The following is a 23,406-nucleotide window of genomic DNA, read 5'->3' on the forward strand; positions in this document are numbered from 1 at the left end:
AAACAAAAAAAAAAAACAGCACACATCCTACATAACTTACATCATAAATAATTATTTAAAATAATGACCACAGCATGAATGTTCTACTGAAAAAATTCTACAGTGATGGCAAAAAATGGCCGATCTTTCTGCTGCCCACAGCATGTCAACAGAAATAAAGCCATTTAGAAAATAAAGAAAGTGTTACCCATTTTCCTGTTTTGCTGAGACTTGCCTTTTGTACATCTATAACAATGCCCTTTTGCTTTATATTCTGAATATTACGCTCCATAAGGTTGTGACCCCCACTGCGTTCTGTGCATGTATACTGAAATAATGCCATTGACATGAATTATCGAAACAAAACCGTAAAAACAGGTACAAAAGGTACAATTTAATCAAAGGACCACATGAAGAGGTGTGAAAAAGTCTTCAGTATTCACAGAAAAATATCAACTGAAGTAACTCACCGGACAGGAAGCGTCCTAAGTTTATATACATATGATAAGTAAAATTGAAAATAGATTTTCCTCTCTGTACATAGCACTGTATTCTTTCATCTTCCTCTTCTTTATTTACAAAGAACTCCTGCTCTCGAGGTCTCCCTTGTCTTTCAGTTCTGAGTGGATCTAGTCAAGAGAGATAATGTCAGATATGGAGCCATAAATGGCCGCTGCAGCTGCTGCTGCTTCCACTGAGGACCTTGATAATCCTGAAATGGAATGGCTGTCCCTGTCTCTGTCCCGATCCCGGTCTTTGTCGCGGTCCCGCAGACTGCTCGAAGACACCAAACTACTGGTGCTGCCGCTGTTGCTGCCTCCGTTGGTGGCAGCCAATGTGCTGCTCCCCGGGGTGCCTGGCTGTTCATGTAAGAGCTGAGGGGAGCTGTAGGGCAGGAAACGGTTGAGGAGCAGGTCATGATCCTCTGAGGCTGAAGCCGACGCAGCTGCTGCAGCAGCCATCACCATATTGTAATGCTAACAGGACAAAGAAGAGTGACAACAGTCAAGCATACTGTGAAGAAATATGTTAAAGCCTAGTGCTATATTTACAAAACTTCATGACACTGAAGAATGGGGAGAATAAAACAAACCAAAAAGCAAAAACAGATGACCAAGTTTTAGTTTTAAGACAAACTACTAAGACCTGTGCCTGTCTGACTGCATGCATGCTTTAATATAATAAACAGTAGTTCAACTAACAGCTGCTAAAGATAGAAGCAAAATGGCAAATTAAGTTGTTTTAGTGAATATTAAGTTTAAGGTTGTTCCCAAATGTCACTGGCATGTTTTCCTGTGGTGTTGAATGGCGCTGTGTGTGAGTGATGTGCGGGCAGAGAGTCGTGCAATTTGGAAAGAGGGATGCAAACCAAGTTACTTTCATTAGTAACAATCTACAAAGACAATCACTAAACGCCTCACATGAAGACACCAGTTGTTGTAAGAGGATAACAGAAAACTAGTTTTAGCAGAAATCTGAGAATCAGTTTTCCAAATGACCTCAGATTTGACACGGACCTCAGCGTACACCTGCAAGTAGAGCAGGGCGATATGGCCAAAAATATTTATCACGATATACATTTGAAAATTTGCGATAACGATATAACTGACGATATAATTGATGCGAGACAAAATACTCCACAACATTACTAGCGCAAAAAGACAACCTTCCATTAATTTTCACTTAAACAAGAAGCTGGTTTTTATGTACATTAAAGCTTTATAAAAATGTAACAGTGCAAATGCAAATTCCTTGCTGAAAGTTTAACCAAAAGGCATTTCCAGTAGAAATGGGCTGACATATCCTGAGCATAACCATATATAATATCCACTGAAGTTAAAAAGAGGTGCTTTGCAACATTAAACTGTAGTGTGCAGTACATATTTTTTGGACCATAAGGTGCACGGGATTATAAGGCACATTGAGCTAAACAAAGCAGTCAGATAAATCAAACTTTATTAAACTCATTCTTCTTGCTTCCTCCACTTCTGTTAGTGATGTGTCCTGTGTGTCGAAGCTTCGAATCGTGCGTCGGGTAATCGCGGGGGCGTTTTTCTGAAGCGCGTATCGAGGCTTGCTTTGATTACGTATGCAGTGACGTTCGAGGCCTCGCGGGCAGTCCGTACCACGTGACTGATTCAGGGACTGGTTCACCGGTTCGCGCCAGATTCGAAATAACATGGGCAGGAAAACAGCTGATTCCCCATCACACCGTGTTGTGGAATTGGATTACGTACGTGCTACATAGTTACTTGTGCATTTCTTCTTCGATGGAACCAGTAAGAAAGAGATGTTTTTTTTTTTTTAATTTTGTCTCTCCTAATAAAGTATGCACACAGTAATAAATATCACAAATGATAAACACCAAAATATAAATAAACAACACTACACATCCTATAATCTGATTTCTGTCTTTTAGTTTATTAAAAAGTGAAGCACCAAACACTAGTTTGTGTCATTATCCAGATGTACATAAGGTTTACACATCATTATAATCAAAGAGCCCGCTTCACTTGAATTGTCCACTTGATGGCGCAGTAGAGCAAATGAATCATCACAATGCTTCGAACCATGAGTCGACCAATTGGATGGAAAGCTTCAGTTCATCATGAGGCTTCATCTCACCATCACTAACTTCTGTACCATTGATTCATTGATGTTGAATTCTCTGGCAGCTGCTCTATTCCCATGTTGTTGCAGTATATTAATGACTAACCTCGTATTGTGGATGGATTATCTCAGTTGTTCTCCTGACTGAAGTTTGGTCCGTTTACAGCATCCTGCCATGCGATTGCATTTGTCTCTAACCATGAGGAACCTTAGTGTTCATCCTCCAGCTTCACTGTTTATGTTATGCTAACATAGCTGTGTCGCTAGCGATCACGTAGCACATCATTATATACCAGCTAGCCCAACTTCAGTAACCCTACAAACGTCACTGCTGTTTAGTTTCCTGCCTTCATTTATGTTGGAAGTGATAGCAGAGCTGTACGTTTGAATTTTTTCAGAAATCTCTCAGTCAGAACATGCTATATCATGCTTAGGTAACTAGCGAAACTAGCGAGCTAACTTCCGCTAGCTTCCTGCTAACTTCTAACTCCGTTAAATGTAATAAATTTTGTTTTCATGGATGCCTGGAAGTTAAACTGAATTGTTACACCTGGTAAAGCAGCAATGCTGATCGTTTTATTAAAGATGAAAGAATTTAGACAGTTAACTCTCAGTGATGCTGCAGTGTTTGTTTGACCTGAAGTATACTGAGTTTAGGACCCAGATTACTCCCAGATTTAAGAGCATCTTAGTCCGACAAATACAACAATAACGACCTCGGCTTGCATGTTCTGCAAAAAAATGTGCTTTGTTGTGTATCTGACGGACAAACACCAAACCAGTTCCACATCACTGAAGTTGCACCATTTTTACAAACCAATTCTGGTTCATCTGTTTCACTCAACAATCGGCCATGTGCGTATGAAAACAAAGGCACTGCGCATGCGCGTTTTACTCCCATTCTATCGCGATATTTCATTTTCCTATCGTTGCCTAACATTATACCGGTATTACCGTGAACGGTATAATATGGCCCAGCCCTACCTGCAAGTGTTATTTGTTAGCGAGATAATAATTCAAACAGCACTTTAGTAACTTAAGTATGTGAGAAAAAGTGAGGTTGCTGTATGTACAGCACTAAATGTATGAATAAAGCTTAGTTTTGATTTGCACAGCTATCACTGGATAAAAAACATCTGTAAATTTATTTAATTCAATGTACAGATCTAAAGATTTGTCTTACTGAAAATATATCACTCTTTTACAATCTATTTAGGCGGGTTTGTGGTCGCTGGATGAGAATGAGTAACTGTACCTGATTGTCGCCTTGAAGGAAGGAGAAGAAATTTTGATCTGTAAGAAAAAGAAACGACTTTACAAGCTGCGTTCAGAGGCATGAAGTCATTACAAGTGAATAATTTACAACCGATGTATTACAATGAAAATTCCCCAGGTCTCCAGTATATGGAATATTTCCCACAACAAAAACCTTTCTTTCAATTTAATCGACACATTAGAGCCAAATATTTTTACGGAGGTAATTTGAATATCTTTTTATTTTATTAATCCCTCCCAAAAAGCGTCCATGTTCTCCATTTTTTCAGTTTCCTTTTCGCTCAGTGTGTAAAAAAAAAAAAAAAAAGTTCTGAGAAAAAGTTTTTTTGGGTTTGTTTTTTTTTGGAAAAGTAGCATTTAAAGTAAAAATTTAAAGTAAAAACACCTTCCCCAGTTAATTACACTGGTACATTTGATAAATTATCTGATTAGAGAGCCAAATTATTCAGTACAACAATAAATGTGTCCTGATAAGGAAAATTTTGTAACAAAAACCAAAGTCTTATCATTCTCAGCATGCTTTTAAAAAAAAAGAAAAAAAAGAAAAGTGTTACAAAATTTCAACTGACCACTGCACGAAAACAAAACAGAACAAAAAAAAAAAACAACCAACCAAACGAACAGGTTTTTGTTTCTACTGTCTCACCCTTGCGCAAACCTACGTGACTAATGTACACTTAATGACTTACAATAATCACTGTGAAGTTATCTCCCTATGACATGGCGACATTATCCCTAGTTCTGTCTATCAGGAGGCACACTCATGCTGGTAGTCAGATGACAGAATTTAACACATACACGCTATGATGGCAGTGAGATAAAATTCATTTCCTTTAGGGAAATTGACGGGGCTACCTGGCAGGTCACTGGCTGTGTGATAGTAGTGGCGGTAGTCCTGGATGAGAGGTGGTGGGGGAGGAATGTAACTGGTCTCCACAGGTGGCATGCTGGGAGCTCTGCTCACAGGTGAGGCCTGGCTGTGCAGGTTTAGTACTCTGGGAGGAAATAACATCATATGTTTAGAGACAAAAGCAGACAGAGTTGAACACATTTTTTACAGTCATCTCACTTCCTTTGCAGTTTCATGACTTACCCTTTGCTTGCAGGTGGAGAGACGGGTGACAGCGAGGGACAGGCTCTTTTAGGAGGCGGCTCGTCATCTAGCTCATCTTCTGAGGAGCTATCCAGTGTCAGATCGATCACATCTACTTTCTTGCAGTTGTCATTAGAAGACCGTTTGTGCTCATGCGCATCGGTTCCAGACAGATCTACAAGGAAACAGCAATGTCAGTCTGCGTTCCCAGATCATGGGGAAGATTAGATTTAAAGATTAAAATCAACTGACATACCGCTGTCTACACCGTTGTAGGAAGCAGAAACCTCCTGCACTTCTTTCTTTGACCTCATAGGGGCCCAGCTTCCATCTTCTTTGAACTGGATTTCATCACAGTCAGAGCAGCTATTCAAGATTTCCATGAACAACCTAGAAAAACAAGCCATTCCAATTCTATTACAATAATCTTAAGTACTTGTGAGTCACTTAAAAGTCAAACTTCAGAATTACAATACAGCTGTGATTCATCATGAGCAGATTGAGCAACTGATACTAAATAAACATAAACAAGGATTTGTATTATTGGCAATTCCTGTCCAGGAATCCAGTCCAGAAACAGCTGTGTTCAAGATAGTCAGGAGACAATAAAACACAAACCAAAGAAAGTCTGTTTCAAGTTAAAACAAGAAGTTTAACTGAGTTTAATTGCTTATAAAGCTACACGCTATTTATGCAGCATGCAGTTTTATTATTATTTATCTTGACAACTGTCAGACAAGCTGCAGGATTATCCTGATAAAAATCAGGAATGCAGGATGTTAAAGTTAAGCCAACTTTAACTTCATAACCAGATGACTGCATCCGTTTTTGCTAAAGCTGTCTGATCAGCAACATCCACCCAGAACAAGTGGGTTTAATCAAATTAAAAAGGCATTCAGCGCATCCCTTTTTTGCCAATGTTAAAGAAACCTGCTCCACCCTTTCTGGTCAGAAGACGACTGGATTAACATTTCTACAAAGTAGAGGAAGGAGAGCATTTCTGACTACATCATACTAAACGGATGGGCATGGAACCATACCCGACATTAAAAAAATAAAATAAAAAAAAAGACGTGCTCACCCGTCAATAATTAGGTGCTCATATGGTGCCTTCTTGTCACAGACTGGACAAACCCATGTTGGCTTCTTCTCATTCATTTGAATATAAAGAGTAGCATCGAAGCACTGGAGGTGTGAGCATGTCATTGCTCGGCAGGGGATTGTCAGCCTCATCTTCCCCAACTAAAAAAGAAAAGAAAAGAAAGATAATTCGATAAATGTCGCTTTCATTGACTGACACAGTGATCAGTTTTATACTATATAATAGCACAGAACAAAAGCAACAGTCCCCAACCACTTTACATCCAAATACCGTAAACCTCAGGTCACTAAAACTGTAAACGTATTTCTTGTTGCTCTAACAGCAGGCTAAGAAGCAACTAAGAAGCAAGGAGGATAGTGATGAATGGTACTTACAGGACACAGGAGAGAAACTCTTAGACTTGTGGTAGCAATCTCACTCTCTGGATCGGCCGTCAACTTCTCTTTGACTGTAAGCAAAACAAAGTGCTAGAGTCACAACTTTTTAATGTTTAATGGAATTTGTTCTTTGACACACTTAAGGTTCAAAATGTTGCTTGTGTAACAATGTTTTAAGGTTATTATAGTTTGTTGAACTAAAAAAACATAACAAAACTAAAAAAGTGGAAAAAAGTTAACATGTATTGAAAAACTTTAAAAAAAAAAAAACATAAAAGAAAAGCTCTTAAAACATTATATTACAATAGAGTCTTCACCTTAGAATATAAAATGCCTTGAGGCGACTGTTGCTGTGATTTGGTGCTACAGAAGTAAAACTGAACTGAACTGAAGCACAATGTTGTTGCATAGATTTATTGAGACCAAACATTGTTCCCAGTGTGTCTGTGTTAAAGGAACAATTGTGACCTTGCTACTGACAAATTATTTCATATTGCAAATATAAAAAAACAAACAAAGCTAAAGTAAAAACTAAACACTTTAAACATTAAAAACCAAACTGAAACAAGCAAATTCAGGGGAATTACTCTGATAGTATTGTAGAGTCCCACATACAGTAAGGACTACAAAATTGTGAAGCAGAAAATGTAAGCTCCACCGTTGGCCTTTGTTCACATAAACAAACAGAGGGACTTTTCCAGAGAACATATGAGGAATGCAAAGAAAAGTACCTTTACCTTTGTTTCGACTCTGTGGTCAGACCAGTTAGAAAACTGTAGCAGAGTTACTGTATGAAATTTCTGTTTCTTAAATGTCATTCTCACAAATCATGGGGCAGATCCAGTTCTTTGTACTTCCCAATTAATATCGTGACTTACTCAGAGCCCTGGAGTGGTCAGGGTTCCTGATTCCTTTGGCCCGTAGTCTTTGCAACAACACCGCTGACGACTGCTGTCTGACCAAATACACAGCCATGGAAAAACACTGAAAAAAAGAGGAAATAATAAGCAAACCAGGTCATGCTGATGGTTCATGTTCTCCTCACAACTCCGCAGACCATTTGTTTAAACATAAAAAAATGAGAATCCAGTGTGTTTACCCTGCCAATTTCTGAAGTCCATGACACCACAATTGTGTTGGGGACTGTAGTAGACAGCCGGACAAGAGACGTTATGTTAATGGGGCGACTGGGCCTTTTTGGTTCAACTCCATTTTTGGTGGGAGGAAGATATCCCTATAAGGAACACAACAAATTTAGTAACTCACAGTCACATTATTAAACACTGGAAATGCTCTATGACAAGCAAACAAAAACAAAACAAACACCAAGGACTCACCGGAAGATTACAAGGCTTTCCATTCACCTTCACGCACAGATTTGGGGGGAAATGGTCCTCCTGGGGACAGCTTGTCTCCGATAAGCAAAATCTGAAAATAAGAGAAAACAAATTGCATCGAGGATAAGTTCAGATGTTGAGGAAAAAATGGCAAACACAATTTGTTTCTGTTCAGTTACCACTTTGACAAAAAGGCTGGCTTTCTTTCTTTCTTGCTTATTTTAGGTTTTCGGTTGTGTCAAGTACAGCCATCTCCATCTATGATACAGGAGAGCACTTCTTAACGGATGTCATTCACCAGTTTTTAATGTCATTAAGTATTCTCTGTCATATATATGCTGGCTTGGGAAATCCTACAGGCTAGACTGGATAAATTATGTGTTCTTTAAAGCAAACTTCCCCTTTACTGTTTAGTGTGGTAACAATGTGTCCACATCCAAATATGCTTGTACTTTTCTTTGATTATTTTTGTAATCCCTCATGTCCGTTGTGAATATAAACAAAAGCCTGAGCCCCCAAGAGAAAAACATGCCTTGTATCCTTCACTGTTCATTTGAAAATTTGACCTCAATGTAATTCAACTCAATTCTTATCTTTGCGTAGCTGGGATGGGCTCCAGCCCTCCAGCCCCCCCCCCCCATGACCCTGATAACGATAAGCAGAAGAGCATGGATGGCAGGATCTCATCATTGTCACTTATCATTAACGATAACTAAAATCATAATTAGCAGGTTGAGGCTTTCATTTCTTAAATTTGAAAAGAAAAACACTAGCAGCATGCTTAAAACAAACAAAACTGTCGTAACTTTTGTTCAGGATTAAAACATTTAGAAACAAGTTTCCAGCTGCATGAGCTCTCTTAGGCTTTTTGTTCTTTGGCACGCTTGAGGATCAAAATGTTGCTTGTGTATCAGTGTTTTAAGGGTTCACTTATTACTTGTAGCCACTTAGTTTTCAAACCTTTTTCTGTTCTGTCACTTAAAAGAAAAGTTAGTCTGGATGTGTGCACAGTTGCTCTTTTTTTCTCTAAACTTTTGTTCATGTGACATTACTATTTCTGGCTGATTCAAAATGGAGAGCAGCTAAAAACAGACCCATTACTCACACCGCCACATCACACCGATTAAAACAGATGCTCAAAAGAAAAGGCTATCTTAGTCATACCTTAACTGGACTTGAACAGCAAAGTCACATTTGGTCCCGGATATGTCCCTGAAGAATTCAAAAAGAAGAAATATTTAACACACAACACATGAATGACTCGGTTTTCTCCGATATTTAATTATAAAAGGTTAATTAGCGATAAAGCTTTAAAAGTGACAGTTATTTGCCTTCTCATTTATTTAACTTGCCGAATGTACCAAGAAGCTTTCTCACTTACATGGAGCTGCTGATCTGCTGAACTTGCTGCGGTGTTAATGCAAAGGCATAACATGCTTCCTGGAACCGCTGACTGTTGTCTGAAGCTATGAAAAAGAAACCAGAAACACAGAGTCAGTGGGGAAACCTACAGAAACGACTGAGGTCAACAGATGCTGAACTTTTACCCGGTGCTTTCATGGGATGCACGCAATGGAGAGGTGCTATCACTAAACAAAGCTGAACAGGAAGTTGTGGACTCACCCAGGCTGGTTGGCTTTATCAGCTCATCCAGCACATCGTAGAATGACAATCTCTGGAGCTTGACATCAGGGTGTACAGGGTGCAGAGCGGAGGAAAGATGAGGCAGACTCAGCTCGTGCTTAGGCCCGAGTAAGGAAACAGGCAGCAGCGGTGATGGGGAACCGTGGCTGTCAAACCCCAGTTGGGCAAGGCCAGTGGGCAAGCTGGCTGCAGCGTGAACACCGGGAAGAGCTAGGTCCACTGGCGAAACCATTTTGGTTGGAAAGCGCCGCCTGTAGAGCTCTTTGATCTTCATCTGCACTGCGGGACTGCAACCAGCCTTGAGTAGGTGGAGAGCTTTGGTCAAAAGTTCATGTTTGCGCCCATGCTTATTCCGTCCCGCATATCCCAACAACACTTGGAGCTCAGAAACACGAAGGCTCATTACCATTTGCTGGTGAAAAATGAAGAGTGAGGAAAAGAAGATCTATAACAACTTAAAAACAAAAATTTCTAATCTGTCATAAAGAAACAAAAAACTATTTTGTCAATTAAATACAACTGTTAAATAATTTCTTCTTCTTCTTCTTATTTTTAAATAAATAAATAATGCTTTTAAATCCTTTGCTATCTTGCAATGTCCACACACAACATTTTCACTGAGTCATTAATATTTGTCTGTAAACATAGCCCCTCTGAGATGACTATGGAAGAGACAGGCTTTTGGTTAGATGCAGAAATGCACATTTCTAAATGCAACGTCTTTGTACTTTTAATTCATAACACATCAGCACATGTTGCTCGTGGTAAAACAGGATGTGGACATGGTCAGCTGTACAAAATAATGGAATCCACTACAGAAACTTTTTGAGACATTGTCCAAGATAATCTAACTCTGGTAATGTTTGACAATGAAGGTGGCAACGCTGCAACAGACTGCATTAAACTATATGGTGGTTTTATTTTTTTCAAGGATTTAGCAGGACGTGAGTTTCTTTTATGTTTGTTTAAAAACAAAACAAATATTTTAGAGTGAAATGCAGTGAAGCAAAGCAACAACACTAGCCTGCATGACAGCCTCTGAGACACAGAGAGAATAAAAGTCAATTTTAAATAGTTTCTACTATCTTACATTCTACTGTAAAGCCTCCACTCATATTCTTGTGCTGACTACATGCTGTAATATCTTTGTGGATGACTGCGTTGCAGACAAATAAAGCAACGTCAGCATTAAAAGGACAGGCTGCAATCATATAGTCCATATGCAAATATTTTGGTAATCTCCTCTGACAATCAATCAGTGACCTACCCGGGATAAATATTTAAGCAATGGAAAATATTCTCATGACGCCTTAGAGGTGCAAATTATACTGTGAAGTTGCATAATATGTACTTATTAAAGCTGGCTTGAGAAAATGGTAAATGGCCTGTATTTATATAGCGCTTTTACTAGTCCCTAAGGACCCCAAAGCGCTTTACATATCCAGTCATCCATCCACCCATTCACACACTGGTGATGGCAAGCTACATTGTAGCCACAGCCACCCTGGGGCGCACTGACAGAGGCGAGGCTGCCGGACACTGGCGCCACCGGGCCCTCTGACCACCACCAGTAGGCAACGGGTGAAGTGTCTTGCCCAAGGACACAACGACCGAGACTGTCCGAGCCGGGGCTCGAACCGGCAACCTTCCGATTACAAGGCGAACTCCCAACTCTTGAGCCACGATCGCCCCGAAGAAAACTTAAAACATAGTTTGGAGATGACTACAATGGCATTTCTTTTTTCTGTAACACACTCCCATAACAGGGTGGTGCCTGCCATATTCAAGAATAAGGGATCACAGAGAGCTCTCTCTCTCAGTATAGTATATACCACTAATAAAGACAGTCTTGGTGGTTTTAAATACCAAATGACTAATTAGTGTTAGAATCTGTGTTCTTTTAACTGCAACACCAGCAGTGCAAATCAGAATCACGCATGAAAACACCTTTATAACACATTCCCTACATAATGATGAAGCCAGATTAAAGAAGTGTACTGCAGTATTGCGCAAATCCAACTCTTAACTCAAAAGCGGTACTCTTAGAAATTACAGATAGATTTAAACCTTTAGTGAGCTCATCTCAAATGCATTTTATGCTGTACAAAAGTAACACTTACTGATCAACCTCAATGATTGCTACAGTACAGTTGATATGATCACCTTTGGCAATGCAACGTGTGAGTATCGCAGATATTAGTTCATTTGAAGTGAAGATCAAAATGAAATCCTTTTGCATGTAGTGTAATTATCCACAGTGAAATAATAATCCATTAACAATATTAAATTAGAAAGTGGGGACACACCGCTGTGGTTTAATAAGTAAAAACTAACTAACACCGCCCGCATGATGCTGGTGTGACCTCACTGAAACAAAACAAGACTTTTCATTGTGTTAACTTGTGTTTGAAAACAAATCGCGTTGGATTACACTAAAACAGGAGTGTGGACAGTGTCTGTAATTTGTTGGACTAGATGTCAAAAGTATAGCCAATCCAAGTTAACCTGCACTAGGATTCCAGGGAATAGACAGAGCCCATCTTTAACACACACTGCGGTTCGCACGGCGAACTACTGTTAAGGCTAGGAGGCTAACATTACAATGCCAGTGGGTTTCACACGCTGACAGGAATATTAGCTTCATCTCTTGCTAAAGCCCACATCCGACCTTATATAAGTGCAGGTGAACCACAGACAGAGCCTAACGCAGAGTGTGCAACAATAACAAAGCTAGTGCTACCGAGCTAGCTCGTCAGCTAACTGTCTATCTAGTCGTTTCTGCTCTGCTGTTTTCTTATCATATGCCTTCATAACAACACTCTTCGGGTGTCTACTGTTAAGTGTCAACGGCGCTAACACCTGAAATTGAAATCTCAGTGTGTGAAACGTTTATTTATCAAGCTAACGTATGTACTCGCTTTACCTTCAGTTCCGCACTCTCCGCCATCTTGTTACACTGGTTGCGCAGGCGCAACAGCCATCCTCAAGAAACATAAAAAGTCAGTTTTCATTCTCCACAGTGCACAGCAGGGGGCGCTGCTGGCACACAAACGACCACAGGGCGTCTCCGAGGTATTACAGACTACTTTGAACAAAAGCAGGGCGCACCTTCAGATCTTAGTTGGCTTGCTCTGCAGTACGTAAAGATAAAACAGGGTCGCAATTAGGCTTAAGACGCAGTGTTTCTTCCCTTTATTCGTGCTATAATTTGTAAATCTTTTATTTAATTTGTCAACTGACAATGGAAATATTTGATCCTTATAATTAAGTCATTTAGACGTAATTAATATTGGCAATCTTAACTTGGGAATCCGCCACTTTTTCCTTGTCTTATCACTTATATATATATATATATATATATATATATATATATATATATATATATATATATATATATATATATATATAAACTAAACACCTGATCATTTCAAGTTGTTTCCTTGGGCTCTGGGAAGTTGGATCTAGGTCTCAGTCGTCGATTACCTAGACGAATATTCCACACTCAAAATAGCCTCGGGTTGCTTGTTTTCCGCGTGTAGAAAGCTGTTTTCTCATGGATATGGCATTATTTCCCCCTCCACAAACAGTTATTTAAATAACGCTTACAGCACATAGCTTCATTCATTCATTCACAAAGGTAAAAGGTGCACTCACATAAGTGGGTTTTGCTAAATTAGGAGTCCACTGGCTCACGAGATCCTGTGTTGATTGATTACTTGCAGGAAAAAAAAAGAAAAAAAAGTTGTGGGAATCAAAAAGGTAAAAAGAAATGTAAATATGGGGGGAAATAAATCACACTTCTTTAAATAAAATGATTTATTCATTAGCGACAAAAACAAATATTACATGGAGGAATAGACTATTCTTAATAGGATATGTCACTGCTTACAAGGTCGCAGATGCACTAATTCAGCCTACTAATTTCTGTGTTTTTCAAATTTCCAACAGCAAATAGGCATAGTTTGACCGCTACAGAAATAAATATGCTGTATTTCAACGCGGAGGCTTTTTTGTATTTTGTTTTGCTTTGTTTTTTACTGTAATTCCCACCACTCGTTTTAAAGTGCATAACATCCAAAGTGAGCTACTGGCCTGCATGGAAGAACACATTAAAATTAGTAGACTTATTTACAATACTGAGAGGATAAGGAGCAATGAACCGTCTAATCAAAGCTGCTATTGTTGATAGGGGGAGGAAAAAATGAAGAAGAAGAAATAATAACCCACCTTTACAACAAACATACATTGTCATTGCACTTTGCCACAAATAATAATAATCGATGGGATAATTTCAATAAAACAAATCACTGTATGCGAGATACATAAACGCTGAGGGTGGAGATCCACTTTTTTTTAACTTTTTTTTTTTTTTAAATATTACAGGTAATTACACTTTAGACTACTTTCAGCTTGGCTCAGAGTGTCCATGGTGGTTTTTAAATCTCCCGTGGTGTGGTTTTTAACAGAAGCTGTGGCTGCGTCCTCGCGCCCCTGTGTCTGATTCACGGTGGTAGCAGAGGCGATTTGAAGGAGCAGGATCCGGTGCAGTGGCGAGGAGTCAACATCTTACAGGAGAAATGGTGTAAAGCGTCGTGAGCTTCTATGAAGAAGGAGATCAAACAATCAATAGTGCACGCGCATGTGAGCGTAAATCATCCTGCTGGGGATTACAGAGGCTGCTGCTGTTTAAACATTTAGACCTACATAAGACAAGTTAAACACAACTGCACGTTTACAGTTAAATGATGATATGATCGATTCATGATATGAGTAGGAGTTGCTCAAAACAAGTAGTTTGGAAGCGTTTAAAGAGGCTGTGGACCATCCACTCAAATAGCCTGTCCATCCACAATTACCCTTCGACCTTCTCTTTCTGGAGCAATTCACTGGGGTAAGTGTGCACGCAAGAGGCAAGAGCTGGCCACTAATATCTGTTGATATAAAGTTACGTTATGATACTGTTCACCACTTTGCACCCCCGATGCCAAAAACAGAGATCATGTGAAAAATCAGGCTTGTCCGTTATATATGAAAACAGTAAAATAAACCTAATTGAGCACATAGACTGTCGCCGGTGATTTTACATGAAAAATAAGCTATAAAATATCTGTAAATCCCACAGTTAGAAACATCTTGAAACGCTGTTGTGCGCGCTGCCTTTGCTTTATTTTTCTCACCTCTGACTATGTGAAGCTGCTGGACCATCTCCTCCCTGTAGGAAAGTTCCCTTTTCATTTGATCCTGAAAATTATCTGAGAAGCAAATGAAAGATCTGAGTCAGTAAACCAACCACAATTATTTCACAGACAGAAAAAAACCCCCTTCATTTTAGCCACCGCTGTCCCCAAAGTTACTGACAGAACCATGTAGGAAATGTTTGCACCTCTGATCTTTGTCATTTTAAACAATCATGTAACCTCCACAGCATAAACAAACAAAGTGGAATGTTTGTTTAGAGAGAGGCAATAGTTTCTTATAAATTAAGGCTTTTAAGAGGCTGATGCCATTCATAACAGATGCATGTATTAAACTTGTCGGGCAGCTGATCAGTAGAGGGCGCTCTTCTCAAGCTAAAGCTACAAACCAAGGGCATCAACGGTAGCAAACACCCGGGCATGCCTTCAGCTGGAAACAAAAACATTTTCTTATGACAATAATTTTTTTTATTTATAGCATTTAAATGAAAATAAATCCGACCTATAATTAAAATATTGATGCCACTGATGAAAGTTAAAAAAAGCATTTGCAAGGACATGTTTATATTAGGAGAAATATAAACGGAATACCCTTTAAATATGTTACATCATAACATCTGCTCAGATTTTTGTTTGATAATGTTTCTTCACCACTCTTATATTCATAACAGTCTTACTTTCAGATATAGTAATAGGATGATTATGCTAGGTATCAAAAATTTTTTTAAAAAGTTTCCAATATTAATGATATTACAGGGTTAACATTAACAAGTTTTACTGTCTTGTCCCTAGATTTTTAATAATAATTTTAATATATATATATATATATATATATATATATATATATATATATATATATATATATATATATATATATATATATATATATATATATATATATATATATATATATGCTAAATGGGCCACATATAGGTTTAATTTCTTTCCAAAAATTTTGAAAAACAAATAGTTTTATATATGGAAGCCTTCATCATCACTTAACTACCTGTATGTGACATCGTTTAGTTTCCATTCTTGCAGGTTTATCTTAATTTCTATTCATCTTTACCTGTACTGCAACCAGTGCACATATTTTGGGTATTACATCAATTCTCAATTTTTATATGAGTCTGCCAAATATTCATATTGCTATATAATATGTTTCAGAAAAAAGGTATTTATTTGTTTGTAAGAAAAGGTGGATAAAATTATTTTAAGTTACAAAAAAAATATTTGCTCATATCTCACCTGATATTCACCTGATTAATCACCTGAATGCAGCTGCTTCTTGAGGACATGGTTAGTTTCATTTTCAAAATCATGATCTTTACATTGCCAGTGTGAAGCTGTTAGTGTCATATCCAGATGGTCTTAATGTATGGACTGCAGATGGGAATGTTCTGTAACATTTTTCATTGTGGTGGATGGGGAACCGTTTTATATATAATTATATTATTATAGATATTTTTCAGTTAGTGTTTCATAAAAATCAAACACTGACTTTTTAAAGTTACCCTTTTTTTTCTGCTGTCCACATATATTTAAAAAAAAACATATATTCAGTATATCAATATGAAAAAGGGGCAAAGGTAGATCAGATTAAAAGGAGCAGTTATTTAGTTCCGCTGCAGCACATGGGAACTACTGCTGAGGTGGATTTGATATATTAAGGCTTATGTTTTGGCCTCAGTCACAGAGAGGAGGAACATTTGCCTTTACATGCACCGTGGCAGAGATTAGCTTACCTTTTAAATGTTGAAATTCACGTTCCAGCTTTTTCCTCAGCTCCACCTGCTCCAAGAGCTGCTTTTGTAGCTCTTCTGCAAAAATAAACAAATAAATAAACACAGAAAAAGAAACAAATCAAAATCAAACAAAAACGCCGGGTGTTGAAGGAGAAAAGATGAGGGCTTTCCCATCAGCTTCCATGTAGGACACTTCTGCTATTTTTAATGACAGTGATGAGCACATCATTATCATCATCTGCACTGAAAATTCAGAGCAGGTCTTCCTGGACTGCAGACGACACCCCCGCCAAACCCCACATTTATGTAACAAAAGATGAAAGTGGAAAGTCTGAGGTGTTGTCTTATTAACTTTAACTTCAGTTTTTCTAATTTTTTAATTAAAGGTCGCTCCACCTCGAAAATACAAGGACTCTGAAGGTGCAGATGAGCGACAGGACGTTGAAACTGACTCAAGTTTTGCTTGATTTATAAAATTTAGGCCCGCTAATCTACAACCTCTCATGAGCTTTTTTTTTTATATTTATAAATGTATGTGATGGAGAAAAACTCAATAATGTAGGCTACGTCAAATGTAAATAATAATAATAATAATAATAATAATAATAATAATAATAATAATAATAATAATAGAAGCAGTAGATAGCTTACCTTTTGCCAGACTTTGTATGTCCCTTTGTGTTGGTAGAGCTCTGGGTGGCGCGTCCTCGCCTGAGTACACATAATATAAATTAAGTTCTTCGGCAAAAATGTAGTCCCACATCTACTGAGCTTTTTGTTTTGTTTTGTTTGAAATCCCTTTTTTCTGACCTCGGTGTAACTTACCTTCATCCGGCTCTCGCTGGTGCTCCTCGCTGCTTTGTTCGTTAAAAGATTTCGTTTCGATCTCCTCCACTGTGGAAGACGGCTCTTCTTTACTTGCACTCTCATCTTAAGACAAAATAAGTCGATATAATTTTTTCCCTCCCTTTTTTTTTCATTTTTCTTTTTTTTTTAAACAAAGGCAGGAAAATAAAAGTCTAACCGTTTGTTGTAAGTAGGCCTACTCCAGGCGGGTAATTCGCAGCTCTGAATTGATACGGACTGCTCCTTTGTTGCAGCTCACTCCTCTCTGGTGTGTAAACCTAAAGGAAAAAGAATTACCACTTCTTTGAAGTTTGGTGAAAAAAAAAATATTTGTAATGGAGTAAAACATAAAAAAAATGAATAATGAAAACCTTTAATTAATGTATAGATATTTTATTAGAGAAACGATAAAAGATTTTATTCCCCCTCCTAAGTGATGTGGAAATGCCTTTTGTTGTGTTACACTGTTTTAACATAGACAGAAATTCCCCCACAAGCACACATTTCTCTGCTGAAACGTACACATACAGGCAAAAAGAACAGAACCCGATCTTCAGGGGAAAATTACAGCTCTGAATTATCGCCCGTGTTTGAAGTCACTCACTTCGGTGAAAGGTGCAGCTATGTGGCTCTCTGATAACTGCTTGGTCTGCAGTTCTCTTTCAGAGGACTGGGCCACGTGCAGGCTCGTTTTCTGGGAATCGACCAGGCTGCTCTCCTGCAGGCCTTTAGAGTCAGAATCGTGTGGTGAAACGGTGTGTGTCAAAGCTAGGGGAGTCCGAGGACACACCGAAGACAGAGGCCGGGAGCCCTCCTCCTCTTCCTCGTCCTGCGTTTTGTTTGTCTCCACGTCCACGTCTGGCTCGCCCTCACTGTCTACGCACGGGGACACAGAGCGGTAGCTCGAGCTCTCGCTTAAAAAGTCGGGCGATAAGTAACCGGTGCGACAGCCGTTGTACGCGCTTCTGTTGCCGTACAGCTTGGCGATGCAGTCAGCGTCTTTGATGACAGGTCTGAACGCCGACACGTAGCTGATTTTCCGGGGCTGGAGCGGCACCCCCTCCGCCGGCCTCCCCTCGTCCCCTGACTTGTCTTCTTCGTTGCGCAGAGACTGAGTGCTGGAGCATCGGTCATTATCGACCGCGCTGTCTTTCGATGTGTTGGTGCTGCGGTCACTGTGCTCGGACATGTCCATGTCAGTCTGCCTGGGCGGACACAGCAGCTCTGGAGGGGGCTTGTGGTGGGTTTGGGGATATGGGGGCATGGGCAGCGCGCCGGCCGCGGGCCAGAACATGGGGAAGGAGTGGTAGGCGCTGTCCTTGGTGGCAGGCCACAGCACACCCGGGAGGCCGCCTTTGCTTTGCTCGCCCATCATGCCGTCTTCTTTCTTCTGACACAGGCCGAAAGCCGGGAACCCGTATGGGTGAGGGAAGAGGGGCGGTGGGATCTTTTGCATTATCCCGAAGCCCTTGCTGGGCACCGGGATGACCGGGTAGCTGCGCGTGCTCGTCATAGCACCCCGGCTGCCCTCGCAGCTTAGGATCTTTGCGGGGATCTCCGGGGAGCTTTGTGGACGGCTGGGCTCGTGTGATTTCAAAGGAGAGCTAGACCCGGACCCACTGCCTGGCAGCGTCCTCTTGCGACTCCCCCCGTTGAACATGGCCTTCACGTCTTCCCACGCGTGTAAAATCTCCATGGCACTGCCTTTATCTGTTAGTTTTAGATGCCGCCGCCAAGAATTGAAATTAGCTGCGTCTGGCTGCGTGTACTTGGACTCCGGCGTGCGGTGGGAGTGAAATATGAATTTATTCGGGGAGAAGTACATGTTGCAATAGGAGCACTTAATGCACTTGGCCCTGGAGCTGTTGTATCTGGCCGGGATGAAGCTGCCTCGACTCCCCCAGGCGCACTCGTGGGACACATCAAAGGCAAAATTCTCCGGAAGTTTGGGGGGCGAGTGAGCTCCTAGGAAGGACTTACAAAGTCTCTCTGCCTCGCGTTTAGTGATCATCCCGCAGCGCCTGGAGGAGATGGGCATCGCCCCTGCTCTCCGCAGGATCTCCAGCTGGACAGGGGTGCATTGGACGCAAGTGATCCCCAGCGCGACACGCCTGTTGTGTATCTCGTTATAGCTATAATTCTTCAATAAGGTGTTGGATATTTGTGCGAGGCACAGTCTCTCCTGGCCGTCTATTACCAAAGACACGATCGGTATTCCGTACAGCACAGTCTCTCCGACCTGGTTGGGCTTCAAGTTAGTGCTCGGGTAGGAAAGTTCTTGTTTGGAGTTTGGCGAGGAAGTGGAGTCTCGCCCCGCAGGTATCGAGTCCATCCTTGGAGGCCTAGAAGCTGCAGGGAAAAAAAAAAGAAAAGCAAGGTTTGATATGAACACGTGAGTTAAACGAACGCCAAAACTCCAGCTTTATAATTAGCTTTCACTGCAGCGTTTTTAGGTCGAGGACAAGTCATTTGCAGGCCTTCGTTTTTAATTTAAGACACACGAAGCTGATGCTTTATTTTTAGAAATTAGTCTTTAAAGCAGACACTCGTGTTTAGGACATTGCAGAGAAATCATATAAGCTATTCCACGCTTAAAGTTCACGGAATTATATTTGCTTTAATATCTTAAACCTCTTCAGTGTATGAACACGATTATATCAAAGAGACTGCGCGTAAATAATAAGGAACACCCCAAAAACACTCAGTGCATCTGCTGCCCAAAGTCTGTTCCCAAACTCACCTCAGACGCTCGCGCAGCTCCCCTCCGCCGTGAACGACAAAGCTGTGATCAAGTGAATGTCGGAGCAATGACAACTCCGCGCTGGAGGACTTGAAGATGTTTGCTTTAGGAGTGGGACGCAGTTGTCCGTGCAGCACCGCCTCCCTCCCGCCTCTCTGCTCCCCTCTCAGTGTGTGCGGATGGTTTGTGTTGCGCCACCAGCAGCAGCAGAGTCCACATGGCAGGCAGACTGTGGTACAGCCCCCCCACTCCACTACAACGATCGCAATCAAGTGACGGCAAAACTTATGGCAAGACACTCCCACTCACACAGGCAGTCTGAATTAACTATGGATTCATGACCAATGAAGATGAGCTGATCTGAGTGCTTAGTCTCAAAGCAGCCTGGAGGTTTATTGGGTAAAGTGTTTAGAAAAGATACATTAAATAAATGAATAAATCGTTGTTGTTGTTGTTGTTGTTTTTTAAAGCAATCGGCTTTCTTATATTTTAAATATGATAAAAATACATTTAAATTAAAAAAATATATAATATTTTATCATAATTCCGTCATGATGTGGTGTCGGTTACATGCGTTTCATTATTTTTTGCTCCTTCTCAGGGTTATTTGGCATTATGCACGGAGGAGGCTGCAGTGGGATCAGGCATTCCACTAAAAACAGCAGGGACCCCCCAACACATTGTTGTGCGCGTCCGCCTATGAATACGGCGCTCAGGCCTTCATCATGTGCTGTGTTCCCACGGACACGCCGTTTACCAGCTCCCCGGCCTAAACGCGCGCTGTGACAATCACCAGCTGCTCTATAAGGTCACTTTGGTGATCTCTCGCTTGGGTCCTTCCCTCTTTTTTGAAAGAAAGGCATCCACGAGAAGAAAACTGTGAAGCCTCGTGCCATAAACGACCAACATTTACCCTTTAAAAGCCAATAAAGGTTTGGATTAATTGTTTTCATCTGGCACAAGTGCTGCGACAGGCAGTCATGTAATATTAATGAAGGTAACAGGACACGATCCCGTTGGCCCCATCGACCCCAGTGGGGCAGAGCGGTAATAACAACGTATCTGTAATTGTTCACTTATTCTGAGAGGTGTACCATGTGATACCACGCGAATAATAATAATAATAATAATAATAATAATAATAATAATAATAATAATAATAATAATAATAATAATAAAACAGTTGCAAAATGCTAATAAAAATGCATATTACTGATATCAGAATTATGAATTTAATGCAGATTTCTGTCCAGTCAGCGTTAAATGTGGAAGTAGAAACATTTATATTCGCCGAATGCAAATTAATGGGATTAATGTCCACATTGTATGATAAAAAAATATTCTTTTATTTTTGCTAAAAAGGAGAATGCGATGGTGTTGTTCATCTCAAATGAGTAACCAGATTCAGATTGAATGGCAATATCCGTTGATCACTGAAGCAGCAGAGTAAACCCCGTTAACAGCCGGTGTTACATTCAGATGAATCAAAAGTTGTGTTGACAGACTGAACCACTCCAAATGAGCATGCTTTCAAGTATTCAAAAGACTGACAACGACCTCCTGTTAATGCTACAGACTTATTTCGCAGGACTCCCTCTCTGCAGGAAGTGGTGTGTAAAAAGCGATTTTCAACCACACCTACAGGCGAGGAAATGGGAAAAGTAGCCCACCCTCCAAAAAAAAAAAAAAAAAGTCAGTGAGGTCATCGTCAGGTTCGTGCTTATTCTACCTTTTTATGTGTGCAAGCCAGAACAGCTCGTTTAAAAGTGTGTCTGCATTAATCACAGTGCTGCATCAAAGTATGATAATCACCTGAACACTCTATTAAAATAAAAGTGCCAGCCCAGGGGAAATCTTACCTTACTCTTTAATTGTTTTGAAGCTTTGATAGGCTTTTTAATCTAAGATTAATTTATGCATTCTTAAATAACTCTACATATGATTAATAAGCTTGAAAATTAAAAGGAGACTGAAGCAATTATAACAAGTGGTTGGTCATCACCTCATTAGATGGTATTAGAAAGATGCAGTTTGTGAGTTAGTGTGTTCAAATGCGTGTATGTGTGTGTTTGCCTGATTAGGTTAAAAAAAAACACTGGAAGGGTAAGAGCAGCGCAAAATGTGCAAGAGACTGTTTGATGACAATCACTGGCAAAAGTGCTGCAGGCTAATTATTCTGGATCTTCCCGGTTTTGCTCTCTCTGAGAGGGCGATGCGCAGTAATTCATGGATAAAAGACACGTGATCCAGGACTGATCAGGTACGCATCAAGATCAAGTTGAGACTGTTCAACATGATTCCACCGGTGTTGATCGTGAGCTGGAAGGACAACAAAAGAGAAAGATCAGCTGTTTGAGAGGCCACCGGAGAGACGCGCTGAAAACAGTGAGACTTGCTAAATGCTCGCTAATGTGTAAACAAGTCATCACCCCTCTCCTGCTCTGATGTTTATTTGTCTCCTAAAAGCCCACCCCTGGGTCCTGACCCCCACATCCTCCACCGCTAAACGGAACATTTCTTCTCGCAGGAGGAGGTGTGCAGTGTGTGTGTGCTGAGTGTGAGTGAGGGGGGGCGGGGGGGGGGGGGGGGGGGAGTTCATCACAGCATCAAATGAGGCTGAGCGCAGGGACCCTTTTGTCACAGACAGGGACTCATCTGCCAATGGTGAGCTGTGAGGTCCTGAGGGAAGGAAGGAACAAAGGTGCTAAAAGGCTATGTGACAATGAGGGTGCTCCGAGGAGAGCCTTCAAGTGTGGGACACAGGCTGCACGGGACAAGCTGTGCCCATCACTCCGCAATTACTTTTTTGTGCAATCCAGAGGCCTTGTGCGGGCATTCATGGAGAGATGCAAGGACACAAGCTGCCATGTCTCTCTGAGCCTTGCTTGCAATATAGAGCTGACCTGAAGCGCATCGTAGAAGGCGTGTGTCGTAAATCACAGACTCGTCTGTTTTGGAAAAAACAGGCCAAGAGAGAGAGAGAGAGAGAGAGAGAGAGAGAGAGAGAGAGAGAGAGAGAGAGAGAAACCTGGCAAATTCAAATCCTTTTTTTCTCATGATGAACTCTGCACCCATCAGAGAGCAAACATCACACTGATTCAAAGATGCATTTTGCCCATACTAATATGTGTAATATAATTAGATCGAGCATGCAGCTAAAGCAGTCACTAAAGGCAATGAGCTTCATGAATGAAGATGCAGAGTTCAGAGCACAGAGTTCACGATCCTGATGGCAGCGAATGAAGATTTTGGTCGACGCTGGACAAAAAAGTAATAAAATAAAATAAAATAGAAAAATCCAAGGAAGAAAAATAAAAAATACACAAAGAAATCAAACGGTCGTAGCAGCATTTAACTTAACTTTGAGATCAGATATGTAAAGCTATATTTACCACCAGTACCGAAAAATAATGCTGACAAAAAGACAGTAATATACTAATATATTCTAGATATTAACACTGTA

At 40.4% G+C, this 23,406-nt stretch overlaps 2 protein-coding genes across 4 annotated transcripts; both read right to left on the reverse strand.

Moving 5' to 3' along the window:
- Positions 1 to 352: 352 nt before the first annotated feature.
- Positions 353 to 12,461, reverse strand: pias1b (protein inhibitor of activated STAT, 1b). Of its 2 annotated transcripts, none has more exons than XM_026175803.2 (14): positions 12,341 to 12,461; positions 9,397 to 9,715; positions 9,155 to 9,239; positions 8,938 to 8,985; positions 7,774 to 7,864; positions 7,536 to 7,670; positions 7,315 to 7,420; positions 6,434 to 6,507; positions 6,039 to 6,199; positions 5,214 to 5,347; positions 4,958 to 5,132; positions 4,720 to 4,859; positions 3,845 to 3,882; positions 353 to 956 (listed from the first exon to the last, which is right to left on the reverse strand). In XM_026175803.2, the coding sequence occupies exons 1-14, from the start codon at positions 12,362 to 12,364 to the stop codon at positions 609 to 611; spliced, it is 1,878 nt and encodes a 625-aa protein (XP_026031588.2). In that variant the 5' UTR covers positions 12,365 to 12,461; the 3' UTR covers positions 353 to 608. The 2 variants fall into 2 exon arrangements, with proteins under 2 accessions (XP_026031588.2, XP_026031587.2); XM_026175802.2 differs by having other exon boundaries at positions 9,397 to 9,829; positions 12,341 to 12,457.
- Positions 12,462 to 13,218: 757 nt separating this feature from the next.
- On the reverse strand, positions 13,219 to 20,196 carry skor1b (SKI family transcriptional corepressor 1b). Of its 2 annotated transcripts, none has more exons than XM_026175806.2 (8): positions 19,944 to 20,196; positions 17,808 to 19,552; positions 17,382 to 17,481; positions 17,183 to 17,287; positions 17,009 to 17,068; positions 16,358 to 16,432; positions 14,595 to 14,669; positions 13,219 to 14,014 (listed from the first exon to the last, which is right to left on the reverse strand). In XM_026175806.2, exons 2-8 carry the CDS (start codon positions 19,533 to 19,535, stop codon positions 13,920 to 13,922), a joined length of 2,238 nt encoding a protein of 745 aa, XP_026031591.2. In that variant the 5' UTR covers positions 19,536 to 19,552; positions 19,944 to 20,196; the 3' UTR covers positions 13,219 to 13,919. The 2 variants fall into 2 exon arrangements, with proteins under 2 accessions (XP_026031591.2, XP_026031590.2); XM_026175805.2 differs by having other exon boundaries at positions 13,219 to 14,017.
- Between the last annotated feature and the right edge of the window lie 3,210 nt (positions 20,197 to 23,406).

This window comes from Astatotilapia calliptera, chromosome 7 (genome assembly GCF_964374335.1).
Source record: "Astatotilapia calliptera chromosome 7, fAstCal68.1, whole genome shotgun sequence".
Classification (NCBI taxonomy): domain Eukaryota; kingdom Metazoa; phylum Chordata; class Actinopteri; order Cichliformes; family Cichlidae; genus Astatotilapia; species Astatotilapia calliptera.

Coding starts and splice junctions, on each gene's coding strand:
- pias1b (XM_026175802.2), bottom strand. CDS start 12,364: ATGGCGGAGAGTGCGGAACTGAAG. Junction 8,986..9,154: donor CAGCAGATCAGCAGCTCCAT/GTAAGTGAGAAA, acceptor TGAATTCTTCAG/GGACATATCCGGGACCAAAT. Junction 7,865..8,937: donor GCTGTTCAAGTCCAGTTAAG/GTATGACTAAGA, acceptor TCTTATTTTCAG/ATTTTGCTTATCGGAGACAA.
- skor1b (XM_026175805.2), bottom strand. CDS start 19,535: ATGGACTCGATACCTGCGGGGCGAGACTCCACTTCCTCGCCAAACTCC. Junction 17,482..17,807: donor TAGCTGCACCTTTCACCGAA/GTGAGTGACTTC, acceptor TTTTTCCTTTAG/GTTTACACACCAGAGAGGAG. Junction 17,069..17,182: donor CCAGCGAGAGCCGGATGAAG/GTAAGTTACACC, acceptor ATGTGTACTCAG/GCGAGGACGCGCCACCCAGA.